We start from the raw sequence: 24248 nt of genomic DNA, 5'->3' as shown, positions 1-24248 counted from the left end.
CACTACCTGGTATAGAGTGGTATCTAGCTTTTGCAGTGTAGCCAAGCCTAGGAGGAAAACTGATATCGGTTCAGAGTATAGGATTGCTTTTACAAGTACGAATCCTTGATGCTGGTATCGGGCCCAATACGGATACCAGCATCGCATCGGGACACCTATACGATACAGACTATTGAATGCCCTGGTACCTGCATGACTTCATCATTGCTCCACTCGTGATGCCATCAATTGTGCTTCCTAGTGTCCTATGAGTGTGAGCTCCTTCAAAAATCTAATTCTTTACATAAATATTATTGCTCTGCATTTGCACCAACTTAATGGAAATCGGGGGTTTTTTTTACCCTTAGGCATGTAAATAAAGTTATTACTGAAGTTGCTTTAAATGTTGACTCAATTCATATTTTTGCTTTTGTTAATGGATCATGCAAAACAGAGTAAAATCTTTTTACCAACTGTACTCAATTTTTGTATTTGGCAGAATTATTTTGTAGCAGCTGACTATGACAACAAGTTAAAGAATGTTTAACAGCAATAATAACCTCAAAAGGATTTTCTTATCATGCCTCAGTGAACACTGGCCACCTTTATAACCTAGTTCAAACAATGGTTAAATATTTAGTAGGCAGCAACAATGGGGATGTGAAGCCTGATAAAACAATAATGAGCCACTCTTCTTATCTATCGCTTTTTTGACCTTTCATGTTTTACTCCAAACTGCGTCAAAAACATCCTCCACGTACTCTCTCCAACACAGCACAATGAGGACCAGAGGACAGACAGTGGTCCCCCACTCAGATTCTTGTGCAGAAATTAAAACGTTTGATCTGGACTCTGAGGCCGTTTGTTTTGCCCTCCTAAATGGGGCCATTGTATGCAAATCCTTTGAACAGAAGCATATGACCTCCTCAGTGCAGGGCAGTGGCTAGTGTGAGCGAAATCATTAGCAATGCAAAGTCATGGTGCTCTGATACTCTTGTTCACGGTCAAAGATTGAAAAAAGAAATCTGCTTACACAAATGTTTCTGGATGAACTTGATTCAGAACCGCAGCTGACGGTAAGCTCATCTAATTTCTCATATGGTTCACAGATGCTTGTCAAATTCCTGGAAATCTATTTTCGGTGTTCTTTCTGTCATGTCACATTAAACATAATAGAAACTGATGAAGGCGGTTGTATGAGAACTATTCTTTGAAATACGTTTTTTTATTATGTCTGATATGATATGTAAAGACATCAATCATGGCCTGAATCACAAATAAAAGTATTCTATTTTTTCGTCTTTTTTTTAATGACTAGTTTATAAAAATGGTCACAAACTATTTAAGTGATCCTAAAGCTCCAGTTATTGTAACTTAAGGTACCCCCCGTTATACTGGACACAGGTGCCCACCCTGCAGGATGCATCATTACGTCCAGTTAACATGTGTCACATGACACATGATGCTGGGCCTCTGTGTTGCTCTTAAGTGAGCGGCCAGTTTCACGGGGGGGCAGAGAGGTTTCCTTCCTGCTCGGGATCCACATCCATGCCAAACCAGCAGGTCAACTTTTGGTCTCCACACTGCCTCCTATGCCTCTGACAGCTCCAGCGGAGCCTGGTAATAACTGACATTTACTACTAGGCTGGGAATGTGCTTCTAGTGAATGAATGAGGATCAGAATCAAACATTTTAAATTCTGGACTTTTTTAGAGAAAACTTTGTGATCAATTAAAGTTCATTGTGCAAGAGGCAAATTTTCTGTGTGATGCTGATTAATAATCAAGTTCTAACTTCCGCCGTCAAGTAGTAGCCTATGTATGTTTACATCGCAATACAATTAGTCTGTAATTGTTTTTACAATGTCCATAATCAATCTGCAATTTTTTTAAGATTTTATATACGTTTATGTACAAATTGTTTTCTTTACAGTTCTTGTCAAATGTCAGATTTGTCCAACAAAATCTTTAGTAATTTTCATTTCATTTATAGCTGCTCATAAATAGTCAGTCCGTAGATGTTTTCAGATTATCAGTCACAGAATAGAGAAATGTAGATGTGAATCAAGTAGACATCTGCCTTTTTATTGGTTTAGAGAAATGTTTTATCGAAAAAATTTGTTTCTATGGTTGTTGTCTTAGAGTATATTTTCCGTCTTTGTTTTAAGTCATAAAAGATGAAACGTTGATATAATACATTAAGACAGGGTACCTTCCAACAGCAAACTTTCCAAAATAAAACTGGAATGCAGTAATCACTTTTAGAATTTATTTCTCTCTCCTGGATTTTTGGGATTATTTTAGTTTTACCAGTGGAAAATTATAATTCTATAAACAATTTTGTCTCATGAGATATGTAATTACAGTGTAACTAGAATGAATCTCTCATCACACCAGACCTGCACAGACTGGAACATTTACAGCTTAAAAATGGCTTAAAGGTAGAAGGGCCGTTTTAATTTTACTGTCTTCTTTCTTTCTTTCATTCTTTCTTTCTTTCTTTCTTTCTTTCTTTCTTTCTATCTATCTATCTATCGTGTAGATTATAGATGCAGTTTTCTCTTTAAGAACCTCCTGGTTGTGGAAAATGGAAAGTTTCGTGCAATCGTTGCTAACTGGTCTAATTACGTTGTGTTTTATTCCACACAAAACTCCCATAACATACTGTTATGGGAGTTTTGGGTGGAATATTAAACAATAGTAACTGAGTTCCCATCTTTACTAAATGACGAGACGGTGGTATAACGTTCCAGCAATTTTATTGAGAAACAGAGCAGAGATTCACATAGTTGGAAAGTAATCGCACCCCACGGTTCCGCTGCAGTCTCTGTCTGCCCTGTCTCCGTCTGTGTCACTTTTCGGGCTTCCCCTAATACTGCACCGTGGCCTTGGTTTGAGACATAACAAAGACAGTCTATCGTAAACAATCAGTATCCCTCAGCAGCTGCAGCATTTGGCCTTGCAATCAGAAAACAGTGGATCTTATACACAGACATCAGGTCTCCAGGCCTCCTCTGTCCGAGTGGTGTGAGGCCATAGTGACTTCAGAATAATAATTCTTATAACATTCCTCTCTTTTTTTTTTTTGATGATGGCGTCGTCAGCATCAAGACAAAACAAGATGACCCATCACTTGAAAATGTGAACAAAGCACAGAGGAACCATTTCTGTAAACTCGTAAAGTGGGACCCAAAGGGTTCCCGTGTTGGAACCGGTTAGTGCTGGAACTTTTAATACAGATCAACATGAATGCTTCATAGAGCTTTAACACACAAGATCAAAGATTTAGCTTTTGTCTACAATTTAGGATTCATCTAATTAGGTAAGGCCTGTTTTAGGTACCTATGCGCACATTATTTTAAAATTACATTAGACTATGGTAAGCTAAACCCTGTTCAGTAACCAAGGTCGAATCCGTCTACTCTGACCCACCCTGAATACCCTCCTACTCCTTTCTCCACTCACCCCTACGATGGACAATAATCCACCACTCCAAACTTACAACACCAGGAGCAAAGGCAGGAGAGGTTCAGTGCGGGCAGGGGAAACGCCAGAAAAAGCTACCCCTAGGGGGCAGTAAAAACTGGCAAGCCCCCCTCCCAGGGAGATCTGCTCTCGGCCAATCTGAGCCTGAAAACCCTGTATTGAATCTAAGTGTTATCATTACCAGTTAATATTAAAGGATCTTTAGAGCCAATCCGATCCTGGTTCTTCCTATATCAAATCAAAAAGGTGCATAAACCATAGATCCTTGTGTGTCTGAAGCAAACAGTTTCCATTTTTTTTTACCATAAAACCATATTGATCAACATGATGTAATATTAAAGTGTAGATCTCATAACACAAAAAAATCAAACATGTGAGTCAGTGGAACAGAGCAGTTAAACAAACAGCAACACAATATGAGAAGAGTCCTAAACGTCAAGAACGCAAAGTTAAGAAAGCTTTCAGGCCATTCAGGCACAAGGCAGAAATTAATCTAATCGCGCTTAGGGTCTCTTCAGGCAACTCCTCCCGTTGAAGAATAAGGAATCAGAGTTCTCTGGCTTCTTCATCCCCAGTCCTCTTCTTGGTTCCTCCTCGCAGGCTGGACGATTGAGCTGGATGGTAATAAGTGTTCAGTTCTGGATGGGCACTGAGCATTTTATTTTGCATTTCTCTCTAATAAAACACTTTGTGAAGATGGTCTGCAGACACGAGTCCTTGTTTCCACTGGAGAACAGAAACAAGGTGTAATTAGTGTTCTTATCAAAACCCCTTTCATGTGTCATTTATTAAAACATCCTCCAAGCACTTTCACATTCAAGATATTTCTGTGCACAATTATTTAGCTCTCAGAATTCTGCAATTTAATTATTAATTAAAATAGTAATCTTTAAGTTCAAATGTATCTGCAGTAAATTCATAATAATTCTTAACAGAATGCTTTTAATGTGTGTCTTAACTGTTGTTGTCTGACAGTTGAAGTTCTCTGCAACATAATTTCATCAACATATTCGTTTCATGTCATTTCCCATTTATTTTGAAAACCCAACTGAGAAAAAGAAAGCCTTTCCATGTGAAAGCTTTTTCCCTCTCTCCCTCTTTTTTTCTTTTTTTTTTTTTTTAAGTGAGGTGCTGTTCTGCACAGAAAAGACAAAATATTTATACCATGCTGTTACTGTTCAAGGACGCCAAGGTTCTACAACACAAAACAAAGCAGAGAGCAGGAGAGAACAGGAAAAAAAACGTTCTAACATTGTTGAACAACCAAAGCTACTTAAGCAAATCAGAATTAGTTCCCAAATTAATCCTAAAATAAAGTAAACCTTACATTGTGATTATTTATTTATTTATTTATCTTCTTAAACTGAGGATTAAGGACTTTTATTAAGAAGTTCTTGGGTGAACGCATCTCTGCGTTCCTATTTGTCTAGGCCTCTGCAATCTGATCTATGATCTATGTATTCTTAGTGCCTGGTCAGGAAGGGTGAAAGGTTCTCTGAAGCTTTCTGTTTTCAGCAACCCTGAAAACCCAGAACCCTTTACAGTCAGTGTAAGGTGTCAGATGACATGTGGGACCACCTTGTCGTCCCTCTGGTTCCACCAGCTGTGTCAAGTCCACAGCAGCTCGTCCTGGGTGCCATGCCCCAGGGGTCTCCACACCCCCCTGTGTGGAACGTCTCTCATTGTAAGGATCTCACCTTACGTCCCGTTCAAAAACAGGAGTTCCAATGTGGGGTGTCTTTGCTGCTTTAATGTTCCTCAGAGAAAACCTTCATTCATTGATATCACCTTCAAGCTGTTACCCTTTTATCATCACAGCCCCCCACCCATCCTGACCAGATCCAAAATGTCCCCATAATCTAAACTAATTAAAATAATCTTACTTATTTTCTGTATGTAAGACGATAACCATTAAATTATCCTGATCTAAAAGCTGTCAGGTTAACGGGTTTGCTAAAACTCAGTGTTGTGTTTTTTTCCCTTAGGATGTTTAACTGATTAATAAGACTACTGAGATATTTGTGTTCTAGTAGAAAGAAATTAAATCTCCATAAATATTGTAACCATTGTACCCTGATGCTTTAATCCTAAATTTACCCATGTTAGTTAGTAGGATGTGTCATTATGCTAATTTTATTGCAACATTACCCATTTTAGCCAGTAATCTTTTTTTGCGTTTTATTGATGCCTGCCAGAGTAGCAGAAATCAGCTTACTCTTAAGATGTTTATTAAATGAAATGCTATTTAAAAGTTCAGATTACTCTACCTATATAGTGAAAACTAATTCATTCATTTAATTATTTAACTGTTGATATAATACCCACTTAATTTATTAAGTTGCTCCATGATTCCATCAAGGTGCTTCTTTAAAAGTTTTCCCCTTTACATAATCTTAATGTGTTTCGTAATGTGTATTTTGTTTTAATTGTGTACAACAAAATCTGAAGTGAAATGCATGAAGTCGTGTCTGCAGAACTCATCTGTGTTTGTTGTCGAAGGTTGTCCGATGCCTCAGTCATAGTCCTTCAATGTCCTTTTCCAGTCCAATGTCTAAATTCAGCAGCCCAACATTCTCCTTCTCATCAACAGTCCATCCTCCAGTCCTCACGCCTGCAAACAGAATGAATTCTGCCAGCATTTTTTGCCAAAGAAAACGCTCCATAGGTTGAAAAGAAATTACAGCAAAGCAGTCACAAACATTTTAACTACAGTGTTCCTCTAACATGACAAACATAAAAGAAACAAAAGGATAAAAAATAAATCAAACTTTGTCTCTGACAAAATAAAACTCAAAACTGGATCAGGCTGAAGTCAATGACATCACCTTTAGTCCTTGTCCCAAGGATCAGCCCCCCTCACTGCGGCACTGTTTCTGCATTCTCTCGCATCTGAGAATGTCTAAAATGAGACTAAATCTCTATGTTAGCACAATCCTATCATTTTGACCAGGTTTATTTGCAAAGAAAAGAAGCAGAAAGATAGAGCTGTTAATAGCAGAAAGCAACAAACATTTTTAAGACACCACCTTTCCTGCTGGAAGATCTGGCATAACTTGGTTAAAACTAAGTATAATTTAGTGGCCAAATCTGATTATAACTCCTTACCGCACTGCCTTTTCAGAGTCTTCTATTGGCAGAAAAGTGGCGTCTACTTTAATCTGAAAGCAATAACTCAGAGGAAAACAAGAGTGTTAATAGCATGCAGTTAAAACCCTGGTCCCCTTAGTGTCCCTTTAACGTGATGTTTTTCCCTTTTTTTCTGATCCTGGGAAGGTTTCTATTCTTCCCCTTTCCTTTGAAACTCTGTTCAAAACACCTCCAAAAGAAAGAAAACAAAAAAACGAAAGAAATTAATCAAAAAAAACTAAAACTAAATTGTTTTCCAAGGAGCACAATTATGTCTTTTCCAATATGACATAGGTTTTTGACTTATTACAAACTTTTTTGATATATTTCTGGTCCTTTGACCATGTGTATTTGCTGTTAGTAATACTTTTATTTATATATACACCTTTTCAATCTTAATTGGTCAAGGGTGAAACTTTAAAGCAATGATTGTTCCCTTTTTGTTTTTGAGCTTCTAGTGTTTCTCTATAAATGATAAGAGTTTTCCCCATAATTCAGCACATTGAGAAGGCTACCTAAAACAAACCAAGATTAGAATTAGAATTTAACCCTTCAGAAGCTGGCTTTATTTTATTTTTCCCCCTCTGACATAGTTTTCGTGCCCCAGGCCACAACACACAGACCCAGCCTCGCCATAAACATTCAGATGTTTACATCATGGTCAGATTTGTTTATCATATCTATTGTCCTTCTCAGGTTATACTGTCCCTCTGAGGTTCGCCTCAGCGCAGCATAACTAATAAAATCAGATGATTTTTTTTACTGATGACGCGTGTAACGTGGCCTTCTAATATTTTGACGCTTTTCAAAATTTCTCATTAGTTGCATTCAAATTCCAAGTAAAAAATAAATAAAATAAATGAATAGAAAACCCTTAGAAAAGCAACCATATTTAGTTCCATACAGTTTGTTCAAAGCACAGTTTTTTCTCATCTATTTAAATCAAAAATCTTGTATATCTAAACTTCTTTCAACTGGACTGGTTTGTGATGAATCATTATTATTATAAGCAATGAGATCTCAGTAATTTTAAATTACTTTAGGGCTAAAAAACAAGTGATAGGATCTCAGCCTAAATTTGTAAAACAGTAAACTTAACAAGCTTATGTAACGCTTATTTCCAATTTCTAACAAAGCTGAAATATTTCTGTTCAAGCCATGTTAATCTCTCCGTGTATAAATTTAATTTGGTCCTGATATTTCATGTTAAAAACAAACTTTGTTATTTAAATCTCTCTTTGACTGTACCTCTATTGTTAACATAGTCCATGCTTAAAATGTCATTTGAATTACGGAGCTGCAGTTCTCCCAAAACAAATGAACATTCTGAAACCATGAACATTACTTTTACCCCCGAATTAATTCACACAGACGAACGTTTAGTTACATAGATACATACACACGTACGGTTACATACAAAACGATGACATTCAGACAGACAAACACGTGCAGGCCTGCTTTTTCACCATCTTAAATAGTTCTATGTTTTTCATAATTTTTAAACGTCAACGCCGAAAGATGTTTTCAACGCGTTAAGTTCCCGCTTAGTTTAAAAGGTGGAGAGCGTGCGCTGGTTACGACCCCCCGATGCTTCGTCCACACGCGGTTTTACGCTTCAGTCCCGCAAGGATACAACTCTGTGTCTCGCAGACACTTGGACGCTTACCCATTTTTGAAAGTTATACGTCGCTATTAGCAGTTCAGAACAGTTTTATCCACAACGGAAGTGCCTAATCGGTCCCCACGTAAACGCTTCCCCGGTGCAACGCCTTTTTAGTTTCGTTTCCGTTTCCTTGTTTTTATCGCTTTTCTTTTTTTTCTCTTAATTTTATTTTTATTATTTAGTAGCAGTACTGCAATAAAATAAAAATAATAGTAATAATAATAACCCCTATGTGAGAAATCTGCATGTTTAATCAAATCATTTCAAATCATTTATGCATGTCATGCGTCTGGGCCCCTATGTTTTTCAGCATGAAATCGAACGTCTCACCCTGGGGCAAGGCTGGACTCTGAAAAACTCTGCCTTTGACCCATTACACTGACTCTTCTGCTTCCAGACTTTTTTTTTGTTTGTTTTTATTTATTTTATCCTTTTTTTGTTTTTTATTATTATTTTTTACGTCCTTAGCACGATCGACCAACTAAATGAAAGGCCTCACATCCGATGGTCGCCTTTTTGGTATAATGGTCGGGGTCCCCACTTATCAAAGCTGCAAACGTCTTCGCAACAGTCAAGGACTTAAGCATCCCTGCCGCTTTCATCCACAACAGAAGTGGACAGCCTCTTGCACAAACCCAAGACAAGAGGACTTTAATGGACCAGCTGCAAACTGCTCAGCCGGTCACCTGTTCTCCAGGTGAAAATCATTCTGCCCCTCCTCCCCCCTTGTGGGAAAGTCCGTATTTCAGCTGAAAACGTATTCTAATTAAATTTTGAATTTTAGTTTAATGTTTAAACCTTAGTCACCGTTCGGTATTGCGAACCCTGTTTTATTTGCCTTAAGGATTAAATATAATTCATTATTTCTACCGGCTTTTACTTTTACTACCTTTTAGGTTTACAGTTTTAAATTTTAAAATTTCTTGAGGTATACTTTAAAATGGGGTTTAAAATTTAAAAGCTTGCAAGCATTTTTGACCAATTGCGTTTGTTTTTAAAAGAGCTGGAAAATAATCCCCTTACCGTCTCATGAAAGAAAGGTTCGGATCTTCGCGCCGACGCCCAGAGACGCTCCGAGACCAGGAGCTCCTCCACATCCCTTGAAAATCCATTCGGGGTACCAGAGGCCGGATAACCTCTCCGGGCCGGCCAAAGCAGCTCCTGTCCCCGGACTCCCTCGCTCGTCGGTCGGAGATCTTGTTCGTTTACGCCAAATTGTTGTGGGAGTTTTGGGTGGAATATTAAACAATAGTAACTGAGTTCCCATCTTTACTAAATGACGAGACGGTGGTATAACGTTCCAGCAATTTTATTGAGAAACAGAGCAGAGATTCACATAGTTGGAAAGTAATCGCACCCCACGGTTCCGCTGCAGTCTCTGTCTGCCCTGTCTCCGTCTGTGTCACTTTTCGGGCTTCCCCTAATACTGCACCGTGGCCTTGGTTTGAGACATAACAAAGACAGTCTATCGTAAACAATCAGTATCCCTCAGCAGCTGCAGCATTTGGCCTTGCAATCAGAAAACAGTGGATCTTATACACAGACATCAGGTCTCCAGGCCTCCTCTGTCCGAGTGGTGTGAGGCCATAGTGACTTCAGAATAATAATTCTTATAACAGGGGCGTACTCAGTAAGGTGATTAATTGCCTTTAAAATCTGCTGTTTCTTTCAAAACAAGCCAACCTATTCACAGTACGTCGTTTTAAGAGAAGGTTTTTATACGTCAAATAGTAAGAACTCGATAAAACATCCTCTATCTTGATAAATTTGTACAATCATGAGGTCAGTGTTCATTGTTAGAATTTAAGCAATAAAGTGGAATACAATATGAAATATTTTGCAAGTATTTAAGTTAAATTACAATTCTTGATCACGTTTTTTTAAATGAGAACTATTTAAAAAAACATGTGCTGGCTCTACCAACTTATTCTAATGCTCATTTGTAGGTCCAATTTGCTCCTCCGGTTTATTATCCTGACATTTAAAAAGAAACAAAACTAAGAACCTAGTTGCGATTAAGGCATAAAGTCACTGAACTGGTGATAAAATAGCTTTTTGAATGAAACAATTAAGTACTGTGATTTTTATCCTTTCTGTATGCTTGTTAATGTGTGAATAGAAACAATTAAGCGCTGAATGTTAGCGATGAAGCTTGTTACAGCGAAGCTAAAGAAGTCTAGTCCAGGATTTACTTAGCCTATTCCTTTTTTGACGTCCTATGTAATATTTCCTTTTGTAATGTTTTTTTCTGTTCATGTACAACACTTTGAATCGTCTTGCTACTCAAAAGTGCTATATAAATAAACTTGCCTTGCCTTTTTAAATCTATTCTAAAAAACTAAACTTACCTGAAAACTTTAGTTAGTATGCAAAATTAGAAATGACTGTCTCTGGGTTAAAAGAGTTAGATGCCGTTTGACTGTAGCTTTCCTGTCACTAAGCTAGCCAAGACCTGTTCCAACCCAAATTCTTGCTCCAGTACAGGAACCCTATGTAACATAACTCTTAGACAGTACTTAATTTTGCTAATTTGGTATATTCATTTAAAACAAAACCCATAAACACATCAGCTTGCCGTTCTCCAATTTTTCTCTGCTAGACACATCAGAAAAGGTTGACTACACCTAGAACTCCAGTTAACATCTGAAGGGCTAAAGTTCTTGTGAAATAGGAAATGTTCTGGCTAGAAAGAACTTTGTTCTTGCAGCCTCATGTAAAAGTACATTGTTGTCTTTCCTTATGAAGTATATACATTGGCCTTAAAGGGACGGTCAGTAACAAATTAGTTATTTCATTAGCAAAAATAAAGTATAATAAAAAAAGTATTGCTTTTTTAATATATTTTTGTATTTTAAACAGTTTATTTTCTTAAGGTTGCGTATGTATTTTGGACATTTTGTTTCTTAGAAAATCACCAGGTAGAACTTTCCCAGTTGTTGACCATTTTCTTCATGTATTTTTGCTGCAGACCCGGAACCAAAAATGAACTGGGCCACCTTTTATGCTGTCATTAGCGGCGTTAACAGACACTCTACTGGCATCGGCCGCATCTGGCTCTCTGTCCTGTTCATCTTTCGCATCCTGGTCTTGGTGGTTGCAGCTGAGACCGTGTGGGGGGACGAGAAGTCTGGCTTCACTTGCAACACCCAGCAGCCTGGCTGCAACAGTGTCTGCTATGACCACTTCTTCCCCATCTCTCACATCCGGCTCTGGGCTCTCCAGCTCATCCTTGTCTCCACTCCGGCCCTGCTGGTGGCCATGCATGTGGCCCACCGCCGACACGTTGACAAAAGGGTCTACAAACTGTCGGGGCGAACCAATCCCAAAGACCTGGAACAGATAAAGACCCAGAAGATGAAAATCACAGGGGCTCTTTGGTGGACGTATGTCATCAGCCTGTTGTTCCGCATTGTCTTTGAGATCATTTTTATGTTTCTCTTTTACATGATTTATCCTGGTTACAAGATGATTCGGCTGGTGAAGTGTGACTCGTACCCCTGCCCCAACACAGTGGACTGTTTTGTGTCGAGGCCCACTGAGAAAACGGTCTTCACCGTCTTCATGCTGGCTGTGTCTGGGGTTTGCATTCTGCTCAACATTGCAGAGGTGGTGTTCCTAGTGGGGAAAACCTGTGGTAAACACCTGCACAGTGCTGGAGACTCAACTATGGGAGCTTGGATCCAACATAAACTTCGCTCATACTAACTAATGCATACACTTCATCCTATTACACAGGGACATCAGATGAAAGGCGTGAGATGGATTATATTTGTGAGGCCTACAAATACTGATATCAATAATATAAAACAGATGAGAATAAAGTGAATAGTTCATGAAAAGCATCTGGTTTCAATCAGAAGGAAAAAAGATAGAAATTAGACAAAATATTGGGCCAGCAATTCAGATTTCATAGATATTCTGTCACAAATTATAATAATCAGTTGTTGCATTGGAAGAATATGACTACATAATGATGTTGTATCACTGTTACCATATTTATTAACAATATTGAATGTTATTTATTCTCATTGTTTATTGTGACCTATATCTAATTTAAAGGTAGAATTTCTGATTATGACTTGAACCTAATGCTTTGAGATTTTAGGCATGTTGTAGGCAAGAAGTTATTCTAATATGTCATGATACATATGTTGCATTTCACAAATATGGACCTTAACCATATTTGCATTAAAGTGACTCTTTCCCTTTGGATGTTGTTTACCTTTCTATACAAAATAAGCAAAAGCTAATAATCAGAAGAAATACACTTGAAAAACAAACTTTTCTCTGATGTTTACAACTGGCTGCTAAACCCGGTATTTAAATGTATTGGTTTTTATGTTAGTAGTGTCTTCACTAGCCATGCACAATATAATAAATTCAAAGAAAGTGTGTAATTGTGTTAATCTACTTTGATTAGAATGATTTGTAAAAAAAAATCTTCTCACAAACACAAAATTAGATATATTTTATTGGGATCTTATTTTATAGACTAAGTAATGCATAACTTTGATGTAGAAAGTAAATGTTAATTAGTTTTCACATTTGAATAAATCCATATTTCCCTTTATAGACCCACAGAGGGGAAATTTGTCTCTGCCTTTAATCCATCCCTAAGAGAGCAGTGTGCTGTCAACACTGAATAGCGCACGGGAAGCCATGTGGTCAAGGGTCTTGCTCATGGACGCAGAGTTTTGAACCACCAACTTTTATTACATTTCCAAGACACTAACGCCCAGCTCTTCAAGCACACGCCACCACTCCCACAAATTGAGTTTTTACAAATAAAACAAAAATCTGTAGACTTTTTAGGTCATCTACCAGTTTTGGACGATTTAGATTATTAAATTATGGCCATTGTTCTTCGGAAAATAACTCAAACTCAGTCAGACTGTACTGTCTTTATCACTTTTTAAAGCCCCAGAGTGTAAGATTTTCACTGGCTAAATGAATTACAAACAAACTCACAGTTAACATGTAATAACAACTACAGGAGCCACGGGAGAGTCATAATTATGACAATGTCAACATCTTCTCCATGCATTAGCTACTGCTAATAGCTAATAGCTACGGTCAGGGACGGCTAGTAGTAGACCTAAACCCGCCTCGGTGTGTACAATTAAAAATGTAAAATACCTAATAAACACAAATAAAAATATAGGCTATCACATTTGGTCTAGTTTACAACAAAACCGGTGCTGAACAGTCTTGTCGATCCCACCACGCCCCTCAGTTTGCAGCTCACTTAGGGTAATTTTATCGGCCCAGGGTCAGCACAAGGCCACAAGTTAGCCAATGAAAGCGGACATAAAATAACGTTAAAATATTAAAATAAACAAGTTGGATTATTTATTTTCTGACCCGTTTTCCTCAATATCTTCTGAGAAAAAACTGGAGGTGAAGAGGTTGGGGACGCATAAACCAAAGGATATTCAAATCCAGCAAAAGTAAAGGGGGCAAAACTGGAGTTTTTCTGTGACTTGGTTTCAGCGAAAGGAGAGGCAAGAAATCTTTTTCTGCTTTCCGTGTTTGCGCTTTGGAGGAGACCCTTCTTGGACTCAACAAGGAATAGTCGATCTAAAACATTTATCGGAGAAAATAAAACAAAAAACACAAATCCAGCACAAGTCACATTGGGAACAGTGTAAAATTGTTCATGTTGGGCAGAGTGAACATCGCCTGTCAGCTGGATGAGGGCCTCCACATCGCTGTACAGAGGCACAACGAGCTGGTGAAAAAAAAACAGACATGCATTATCACGGATTTTGGATTGCATTATCACGGATTTTGGATTGCATTAAACTCTGCGGGGCACACGGGCTACCATTAGGTGGGTCAGATGAATCTTCCTCGTTAGTAAATCTGGGGTGGGGGGTTTCTGGATCTGGTTAACCAGTTTTCAGTTAGCAGATCACCTGTCAAATACACAGGCCATATACACGCTTAAAACCAACCAAGATGAGCTACTTGATTGCATTTTAGAGGTTAATTTTCTTTTTGTCATTTTTTTTTCACTGTGCCTTTATGCATGTGGACATTCTCTATGACATCCTCCAAACATGTGCCACAGGTCCGATAAAAACAAAACAGACCTTGGAGAATTTTACCCGGTCCATAAATGATCTAAATGAATTGCTGACCACGGAGCAACCAAACTCCAATGCAAGCGGTCCAACACCATGCAGGATGCAGAATTCAGATTGTACTTGTGTGGGAGCTGGTGCTGCGGAATAATGACTGAGCAGTCAAAGGCTCGCTTTGAGAAGGCCTGACATTTAATTTCATTCTAACTTATTAACCCAGCTCTGTTCTCAGATTCTAACACCTGTTTCCTGCAGAAGCAATTGGACACCGCTTCTGGACATTTCCCAATGATCTGCAAAGAAAAACTGATGGAGATGTACGGCAGTGCGGAGTTTGAAGGATTAACTTCTGCCCTATCACTGCTGAGGATTCTGACAGAGAACAATCTTAGGAGCACTTTTTCAGAGACCCCTAAGTTAATGCAAATAGCCATCACAACCCCGATGACATCTGCAGAGTCAGAAAGGTGTTTCAGTACGCTGAAGAAGATCAAGACATGGGCAAACATGGCACCTCCCAGTGGGTGGACCAACACAAATGTATTTATAAACTACTAATTGTAAGCTATGAGAAAACTTGTGTTATTAGATTTTGCCAGAATATGTATTTATAAAAGCAAATACTTGATTTTTACTAGTTAAATATGCTTTTTACTTTTCTCACCTGGCCTATCAGCTTAAGTGGACCACCAGTCCAGTTCTCCTTTTTGATGATGAACTGAAAAGTCCTCCATCAGATGTTAAAGTTCTCTAACAAACATATGAGGACTTCACAGAACAGATGGAGTTACACTTGCACAGAATTTTGTGTAGGTATCTGGTTAAAAGGGATTAAATACAAATCTATACCATGCCTTTCAGATTTTTATTTGTGAGACATTTTGAAAACTCTGCATCCTTTTCTGCTTCACAATTATGAGCTACATCGATTGGTCTCTCACAGGGGTGTTCAAATCCAGCCCTCCAGAACTACTACCCTGCTTTTTTTGGTTGCATCCCTCCGCCAACACATCTGAATCCAATATCTGAACTCCCTCATCAGCATGTCTTTCAGCTTTGCAGAGGCCTGGTAACAAGCCATTAATTTGATGTGGCGTGTTGGAGAATACACGTGTCTAAAAGTTGCACAATAATCTCAATAAAATACACTGGAAATAAGTTTAAGGGTACTACAAAATTATACAACCTATTGTTCAATCAGTACAGCTATGGTGTTTTTGTATATTTTAAATATTATATAAGTAGAATCTATATATTTTCTTTCTGAATGAAGATGTAATACTAAAAGCAACCAGAAGGAAGCAGTCATCTCCAAGCTAAATCGTAACTGCAGTCATTGTGGTGCTGCATCTGGGCTCTTCTCAGCTGCCAACAGTTTGATACATAGGAAAGAAAAACCTGAATTAAAACGTGAACACACACTTAGCAACACCTTCGCCGTGTTTAGACAGATCCCATGTTGCTTCCACCTGTGAGCAAACGTCTCAGCCTGCTGTCATCCTCATAATTAGCCTGGTGCAGGGTCCTAAGGTTATCAATAGCCACAGCATGTAAGGGAGTCAGTGTGCGTGTCACAATGAGTGACCCCAAGGACAGCTGGGCCTGTTGAGGAAAGGGGGTGCTTATCTTTTTATGGCACATGCCAAAACCGCACCATCTATTAGGTCCATATTAACGACAGATACTTCAGCAGGAAGATTCTCGAAGTAAAGCACAGGCAGATTTTTCCTCTTTAATGCAGAAGACCTGAAAAACAAATGAAAAATAAAGCTTTTGCACACAAAGACAGTCACAAGCTTTTGCAGTGACTACATAAATGGTGGTATTTCACCCGTTTAATAGCAAGATCTTAAATTGGCTAGAGAGTTACTAAACAAGAGATCAGGCTCGGTGACATTTATCTCAGGCTGTGTTTGTTTGGAGCAGGACCCAAGTTGAGACAAGAATGTTGGATGAACATAAAGAGCTAAAGGATTTATTTTTATTAAAACAAAACTTAGAGCACAGCACAAGGAGAGCATGGACATGGGGTAAAACAGGGAAGTATTGGACATGGTCACAGGCATAGAACAGAAGAATCCAGCAAAGAACAAGGAGAAACCATAAACTTAAAGGGGCCTGGTCACCTACTATGACCATAAAAACACAAAGGAAAAACATTTTCCGATAAAACAAGATATGCCAATCGTTCGTCCTGATAGGGCTGACTCAGTCCTTTTTGAGCCTGAAAAAAAACTTCTCACCAGGCACAATCGGCAGCCATCTGTGGAACTATCAGAAAGCGAGGTGGCAACAATTGACACAGCTACTTTGCGAGGCAGTAGACCGTCCTGCAATGCCTCGCAGAAAAAGTGACAGCTCAGCATGGTTGAAGACAAACCTGATCTATATGGTTAGGGTTACTTAACCTCTTTCCTCTGCTGGGTGTTACTGACTTGCATGACTGCATTGCTTCTCTTTTACTCATTGCACACATCATACTTTCAATCAGATGGTCTTTCTATGGTAAATATACACAAAAGTGTTTTATTTACTAACAAACAGAGCACAAGATTAAATATAATAAGCCAAAGGGGCACGATCATTTTATCAGAAAACCTTCGAGAGAGCTACTGCCATAGATATTCGTAGAATCATAGTATGTAACTACTGTCCTTTAAACACTGTGGAGATGTGATGAGCTACATAGAAACTAAGAGCAGCTGGGGGGAAAAAATCAAAGGACAGAACTGAGGAAAGGCAACTATTAGTACAAATAGAGGGTGAACTGAGATACAGAGAAGTTACCAAACTGAAGAGAGACCATCTAACAGAAATAATTCCAAACGCACAAAGACCAAAACACAACGAAGAAACTAAACACAAGGGAAATAGCAAAAATGGAAACACCTTACAAACAGGGTCAATTCTCTGTTGTTATTACTAACAAGGCAAAATGAACATGACAAGGAAGTGATCCAAAAAATAAAACAAACGTCTTAGGAATGTGACCACTTAATGACAAGGTGATGAAACAAATGTCAAACTTCATACACTGAAAGGTTTTCATAATCGTTGAACTTTTCTTTTCTTTTTACCAAAAAACAGCAACTTATTTTATAGGGAAGTATTTATTAGACCAACACACAGCAGTGCACAGTTTTGAAGTGGAAGTAAAATGATGTTTTTGTTTGTTTCTTAATTTTGACAGCATGTTACTGCCACCACCAAGTTTCAGTGTGGTAATGGTACAACGTTTCCTTTATATGTAGCATTTTTCATGAAGGCCATCTTTCACATGTTTATTGTGTTATTCTTTTATACATAAAAACCCCAAACCTGCTATTAATTTGTCCACAACTTTTTCCCTGACCTGTTTTGTGTGTTCCTTGGTCTTTATGATGCTGTTTGTTCATTAATGTTTTTTTTAAAACACAACAACTTAGGGCTTCACAGAACAGCTGGATTTATACAGAGACAAAATTACATTCAGACAGACTCTTTTCGCTAATGAAGTGACTCATAAAGGCATTTGGTTGCACTATAATTCATTTAAAGGCATCAGACTAAGAGAGGCTGAGCAGAAATACACGTAACATATTCCATAATATTCCATACTTGCCACAATTATTAGTCGATCGGATAAGATGTTGAAGATTGTGTTTGTAATGTGACAAAATGTGGGTAAAACTTCAAATGAAAATACTTCTGCAAGAAATAAAAAAAAAAAAAAGTTGCAACAGTGCATTGCAACATTCCTCAGCACATTGAGAAGCACATTCAGATTTTTAAGGTCTCAGATTAAAGTTCTTGAGCCCAAAGCTCCTTCACAAAGCCAGGGGGTCAGGTCACCACAAGAGGAGCATCGCAGCCACTCCCCACACCATGAATTATATTTAGAGCTCAACAACACGTCAGCCAAGTCTGCATCCTCACTGGACTCCTCAGCTGCCACTCAGTTCAAAAGAAACACCTCTTGAGAAGAAGGTTTTGAGACTTTACTACAGACTGGGAAGATCTCCTCTATCAGGTTTAGTTGTGGTGCCTTTTTAAAATGGGATTTTGGTAAAATCGCAGTAAGAAGGAGAATACCAGGAGGTTATACAGTGTTCAGTGAAAACCACCTGGGAGAAGATTATCTTGGAGCTCTGGTTTCCTCTAGCATGGCCCCTCTGTGAGGTGAAGCAGCTCAGTCACTTGTAGGCTGAGAGAAATGAACGTTAACAGGTAGGTCTTTCTTCAAGTAGACGGCTACCTTGGATAGAAACGTGTCATACTTCAGAGATCTGCATTATACATGAAAACATAAAATCTACAATGACTAAGGTGACCATAGTCTAGATTAAACAGCTTGGTTGGGTGTTTGTTAAAGCTGTTTCCCAAGTTCTGCCACATAGTGTGCATTTTAAACAGATACTCAAATTTCCGCGTGTTTCCTGATGTGTCTACTTTTGAATGACAAGTGCGGCTATTTTTAAAATAGTTTGTGTGGCTTGTTGGGCACGGTGTCACAAGATCTGCGGCTAGGCCAGCATTCTCACCGAGACTTGGGCTTCAGGGCTTTCACTCACACAGTAAGCTTGTCCAGGATGTTCCTACCAGCAGGCATAAGCTATACAACATCGAAGAAAACAAATGTTGACTTCATGATAAATCGGTATCTTAATTTGCATGTCTGTGAATGGATTTTCTGATGCACAACAGATTTTAGCTTGAGCAGGAATCTGCAGACTATGTGACCAGCATAAACAAATGCTGTCTTTTTACTCATAAACAAGTCAGGCCCTAAGTTAAGAATGATAACTTTTAAAAATCTGCTAATTATTACAGGGCTTTTAATCAACATTTCAGACATGTGTTTGTCATGTTTCTAAGAAGAAAGCAGAAGTAATCAGAGGAGTAGAGTTCTAGTGACGATTCAGCAATATTTTACCTGCAAAGTATAAATCATAAAATCTATATCCACGCAGATAGAGGAAAGAGACTATTCAGAATTTTTCAGTATGACGGCTGATGATTTGACATATCGGTCTGGTCAGCTGCCTGTTAGCTTAACACGCTGAGGATATATATTTTAGTACATGTGATACACTCACTGCACAGCAATCCACTCTCAGACTTTCAGTTAAAGTGTGTTTAAACTACGACATTAACATTTTTGCATATAAAAGTTTGTTTGTTTTTCTGGACATTTTGAACTGCAGAAGTCCTTTCCTGTGTGTGTGTTCTGGGTCCAGAACCAGGGCTGCTTTAAGAGATTACATGCCCATGATGCTTAGTTATCTGGGGGGCATCTAACAGCTGGATATGAAAATGCAAAATCAAAAGCTGGGATTTTTTTTAGCAATAAAATTATAACATATGATTCTCCAAATCTTACGTAAACGTGATAGACATTAGATTATTTTTCAGTAACCTTGCATTATAAAATTCTAGTTTTAGTTCACAGTCCATCTGAGAAGTAGTACCTCCTTACAATAATTTTTTCTTGATGTAGATTTCTTTCTGCTTTGTTTGACTTTACAATAGATCTTGCAGCGGAAACACGGGGTGAATAAAAACTAACCCAGTAACCTTCCCCGATTCCTGAAATAGCTTCATATAGTGAAAACAAACCTTTTAAAGAGTTTTTAGCTTTAAACCCTTTATCCTTAGCAAAAACAGCAAGTTTTCCTATAAGCAGGATTGAGGTGCGTGGTTGCTGATCATGTGTCAGTTTCTCTGCCTCAGTGCCATTGATAGAGATAGTTGGGTGGATTTTTGTAAAATAGCTATTAGATTCTTGATGGTGTTCAATACCAAGTAAATTTTCCATTTCAGGGACCTTTTCCTGCAACCAAATTAGTTTCCTGCAACCATTCCTAAGAGCACCTCCCCACTCCCCTTCGTGTTTCCATCATCAATTTAAAATTCTTCATTTAAACCAAATGAAAATTAAATTAATTAAAACTAGTGTTGCTGCAACATCTTAGATAAACTCAGTCATTAGAGGTTATTATTAAGGTGTCAACATGGTTATAAATCATTTTTGTGAAGTTATTTTAGCTACATTCTCTTCATAAACTTTATTGTGTGATGCAATATGGCAAACATTTGAAACAAATAATTAACAATGTGGGATTGTGAGAAGCTCAGTATTAGTGGACAATCACAAAAGATTTTAATCTTTAAAACAGCCATTGATGTACTTAAACATGGTTTAATTTGTTTATCCCCACTGGGCAGTGTAAAAATTACAGTTTTACATAAAGGGATTCATATCATAATTCTGGGGAAGTATTTGTACCATGGGACAGACTTTGTTCAACTTCAACCATTGTGCCCCAGAATAAGTAGTGTTCATAAGGCCATACTAATACAGATATAAGTCTTGCAGGGATTTTTACTGGGCAATAATTTTTCCCAAGTGTAAATTAACATTTCTAATTTCTTATAGGTTTGTATCCTGGTTTTGTTGAATATTCCCCCATGGCGGACTGGAACCTGCTGGGGAAGCTGCTGGAGAGTGCCCAGGAACACTCCACTGTGGTTGGCAAGGTCTGGCTCACAGTGTTGTTTATCTTCCGCATCCTGGTGCTCGGAGCGGCCGCTGAGAAAGTTTGGGGAGATGAGCAGTCCGGCTTCACATGCGACACCAAGCAGCCCGGTTGTCAAAATGTCTGCTACGACAAGACCTTCCCCATATCTCACATTCGCTTCTGGGTGATGCAGATCATCTTTGTCTCTACGCCTACTCTTGTTTATCTAGGCCACATCCTACACCTGGTCCGCATGGAGGAAAAGGACAAGGAGAAACTCAAGGACCTTACCATTAAGAATGAAAAACAGCAAGTAATTAGCAACAAGCCCAAAAAGGCCTCAGTTAAAGACAACCAGGGCCATGCGCGTCTGCAAGGTGCTCTGCTGCGAACGTATGTCTTCAACATCATCTTCAAGACTCTTTTTGAAGTGGCATTTATTGTAGCTCAGTACTTTTTGTATGGATTCGAGCTGAAGCCGATGTACACCTGTGACCGCTGGCCCTGCCCTAATGTGGTGAACTGCTACATCTCTCGGCCCACGGAAAAAACGGTCTTCATCTTGTTCATGCTAGCAGTAGCTTCTCTGTCCCTGCTGCTCAATCTGGTGGAAATGTATCATTTAGGTTTCAAACAGTGCCACCAGGGTCTTCGCTACAGACGATCAAAGGCAGAAAGGGAAGCTCCCAAGGCCCTAATTGAGGGGGTCATACCTTTTGCTCCCAATTACACCTACTTTACAGGTCACTCTACGGTGCCCGAACCTTTCCCTGCAGACTCAAAGTACAACATGGCAGAGCCAAACACCGCTTACAGCCCCTACAACAGCAAGGTGGTTTACAAGCAGAACAGAGACAACATGGCTGTAGAGAAAAAAGGCAGATCAGAGGGAGATGATTTAGAGAAGACGAAAACATCCAGTCCTGTGACTGAGACTCCTGTTGAAAATCAGCGTAGAAACAGTCAGTCCAGCAAACACAGTAACAACAAGGGCAGGTTGGATGACCTGAAAATCTAAGAACTTCATGTTTATATCCAAGGGTCAGGGAATATAGGAAAAAGCCATTATGGCATGTCTTAATACATGCATTTTGTTATCACCCTTTTTCAAAATTTTGAGGCTCACATAAACCAGGTGGCCTGAGGATATCCTTCGTGGGCCTAACCCTTTAGTGTTAGAGATACCAGAAACAACTGTCCCAATAGTCTTTGCAAAAAAAGTCTTGACTTTTTCACATTCACACAATAACACTTCAACTCATTTTATGCTCATTTTAAGGGGTAGACCAATATTTTGTATAAAATTGTGAAAGCATCAGAAAAATCAGTATCTAACAAGGCTTAGTTTGAACACTGTAAGGTGAACCTTCTCCTATAGTCTCCAAACCTCTTACATGTTTTCTTCTAGGATTGCATTACATTTAGATCAGACCATTTTCCATTTAACTTTAACAATTTAGCCTAAACCTGCTAGAGAAAGGTAGCCCGGTATAATGATGCTGCCAACACCCTGTTTCACTGGGGGCGTGGTATGCTTGCTTAGAGTGATGTCTAGTTTGAGTTTTCAACCACGTAGTGTTTGCCCATTGGTCAAAAATTTCGATTTTGGTCTCACCTGACACTGCTCTTTTTGACAACCCTGCAAGTTTAGGTGGACAACCACGTCTTGATTGGTTTACAGTGGTGCTAAAGGATTTTATGTGTTCAGATGATGGATTCATCAGTGATTCTTGAGACATTCAAAACCTGCATTATTGCTTTATGATCAAATCATATTCTAAACTTCACTACAGCTTTATCTTTGATTTGTCTAGTGAACTATTTGTTCACTAAGAAACATCGTTCCTTCACAAATCTGCTATATTTATAGTGATGTGTTAGATGATTAAATTAAACATAGTTGCAGCATGTCTAACATTTTACATCTCAGTGATTGCCTTTTTTTAAATGTTTACTTACTTTTTGTTATTAACAGTATTGTGCATTTGCAAATTTCGATGCAGACACACGCAAGCGTGTTCCTGCTGCTTTTTACAGATATTATCCTTAAATGAACTATGAGACACACAATTGTGTTTTTTGCATAAGTTGCATTTTGGGGGACAAGATTTGTTGCAGAAAAAGAAAATTGCTACCTTTTTTACTGCTAACATCTCACACTTTGATCAATCAGATGCATTAGCATTGTATAACAGAAATAATTTAAAAAAAAGTCAACAGTGTTTAATGATGTGACTAGATATTTCCTTATGATGACTTGTATCTAACTTTAGACTCTGATTAAGTGGATTGGCAGCACACAGTTGTCCATGCTTTCAAATAACTTTTTTTTTCTAAGAGATAGCATGTTTAATGAGGGGCTTAAAAATGTTCTTGATTTATTTTCATGCAATAGAACAAATGACCGACGTATTACAGAGCCGCTCACATGTAGCCTTTCATGCTTAGCTCCTGCTCCAGGCCGGTTTGATATCTGTGAGATGAATGTAAACTGCTGGCATCCAAATGTATAATTCATCGTCCAGATCAAAAAATATTTTTGCTGAGCTAGAGCCCAAATTCAAGCTGATGCTCATATTACCTTCTTTTAAGACGTTTCCTAGTTGAGAACTGTGTTCTTATCAGCTGTATTTTTGAGTCATTCTCAGATGCATTGAGAATCAGTGTATTGTTTTTAACAGTTTAATTTGCACTGTGATGGCATGATGAATGTATAAAATGTTATTGCTAAAGATTTGCCTGATATGTTTACATTGCTTACTGGTTTTAATGTAAAGTGAAGACTGAGTGATAATTCAATTTCAATTACAATGTTATTACATTGTAACATTTCTAAGAAGCATTCATCTACAGATTTAACAGCTTGAGAAGATTTTGAAGCACCACCACTCAGTCTGCTCTGAATAATACCTTCTCTAAAATGGAAGAATTTCAATCGGCACCTCATCCATTGTCTAGTTATACCTAACATGGTGCCAGTGAACTTTATGTTCATTTAGACATTTTGTTTTCTTTTAAATCAAACTCTTGTTTAAGAAAAAGTCCTTTTTGAAAATGCATGCAGATATGTCTTACAAAACAACATTAAATACCTCTGAACCAGCCATTTATATTATTTTATGGCATCTTTATTGTATTTGCTCTGCCCTTGGATAATTATGCTAATGATAACTAAGAAAATAATTGGTTGCAAAGGTTTTTATGGATTTTTTAATCAGTCTTTACAACCTGAAAAGTGTGAAGGCTACTTTCTGATTGTTTTACAATTTATGTTCTAAAGAAGTGTGCTTAAAAGATTGAGTGCAGATGTTTGTTGTGGATTTTTTTTTCAATCCTAACAGGGTTATCATTATACATATAATACAGCGTAAACTAGTGGCATTTTAAATCCCACTACCATACACTGTAATTCAAT

General features: G+C 38.2%; 2 protein-coding genes across 4 annotated transcripts; both read left to right on the top strand.

Moving 5' to 3' along the window:
- The first annotated feature begins 937 nt into the window (after positions 1 to 937).
- cx27.5 (connexin 27.5) lies at positions 938 to 12463 on the top strand. Of its 2 annotated transcripts, XM_036143312.1 has the most exons (3): positions 938 to 1055; positions 1384 to 1599; positions 11222 to 12463. In XM_036143312.1, the coding sequence occupies exons 2-3, from the start codon at positions 1572 to 1574 to the stop codon at positions 11956 to 11958; spliced, it is 765 nt and encodes a 254-aa protein (XP_035999205.1). In that variant the 5' UTR covers positions 938 to 1055; positions 1384 to 1571; the 3' UTR covers positions 11959 to 12463. The 2 variants fall into 2 exon arrangements, with proteins under 2 accessions (XP_035999205.1, XP_012720128.2); XM_012864674.3 differs by lacking the exon at positions 1384 to 1599.
- A 5776-nt stretch (positions 12464 to 18239) lies between these two features.
- LOC105927764 (gap junction alpha-3 protein-like) lies at positions 18240 to 24031 on the top strand. 2 transcript variants are annotated; one of them, XM_021317561.2, is made up of 2 exons: positions 18240 to 18542; positions 20752 to 24031. In XM_021317561.2, the coding sequence occupies exon 2, from the start codon at positions 20784 to 20786 to the stop codon at positions 21849 to 21851; it is 1068 nt and encodes a 355-aa protein (XP_021173236.2). In that variant the 5' UTR covers positions 18240 to 18542; positions 20752 to 20783; the 3' UTR covers positions 21852 to 24031. The 2 variants fall into 2 exon arrangements, with proteins under 2 accessions (XP_021173236.2, XP_021173237.2); XM_021317562.2 differs by lacking the exon at positions 18240 to 18542 and adding an exon at positions 18830 to 18889.
- Positions 24032 to 24248: the final 217 nt, after the last annotated feature.

The sequence above is a fragment of the Fundulus heteroclitus genome, chromosome 11, assembly GCF_011125445.2.
Source record: "Fundulus heteroclitus isolate FHET01 chromosome 11, MU-UCD_Fhet_4.1, whole genome shotgun sequence".
NCBI lineage: Eukaryota > Metazoa > Chordata > Actinopteri > Cyprinodontiformes > Fundulidae > Fundulus > Fundulus heteroclitus.
This window is presented reverse-complemented; position numbering and strand designations above follow the sequence as displayed.

Bases quoted from the DNA above. Each gene is read 5' to 3' on its own strand.
- LOC105927764 (XM_021317561.2), top strand. From the start codon at position 20,784: ATGGCGGACTGGAACCTGCTGGGGAAGCTGCTGGAGAGTGCCCAGGAA.
- cx27.5 (XM_036143312.1), top strand. From the start codon at position 1,572: ATGCCTCTGACAGCTCCAGCGGAGCCTG. The intron at 1,600-11,221 runs GTAATAACTGAC...TTTTTGCTGCAG, and splicing joins GACAGCTCCAGCGGAGCCTG to ACCCGGAACCAAAAATGAAC.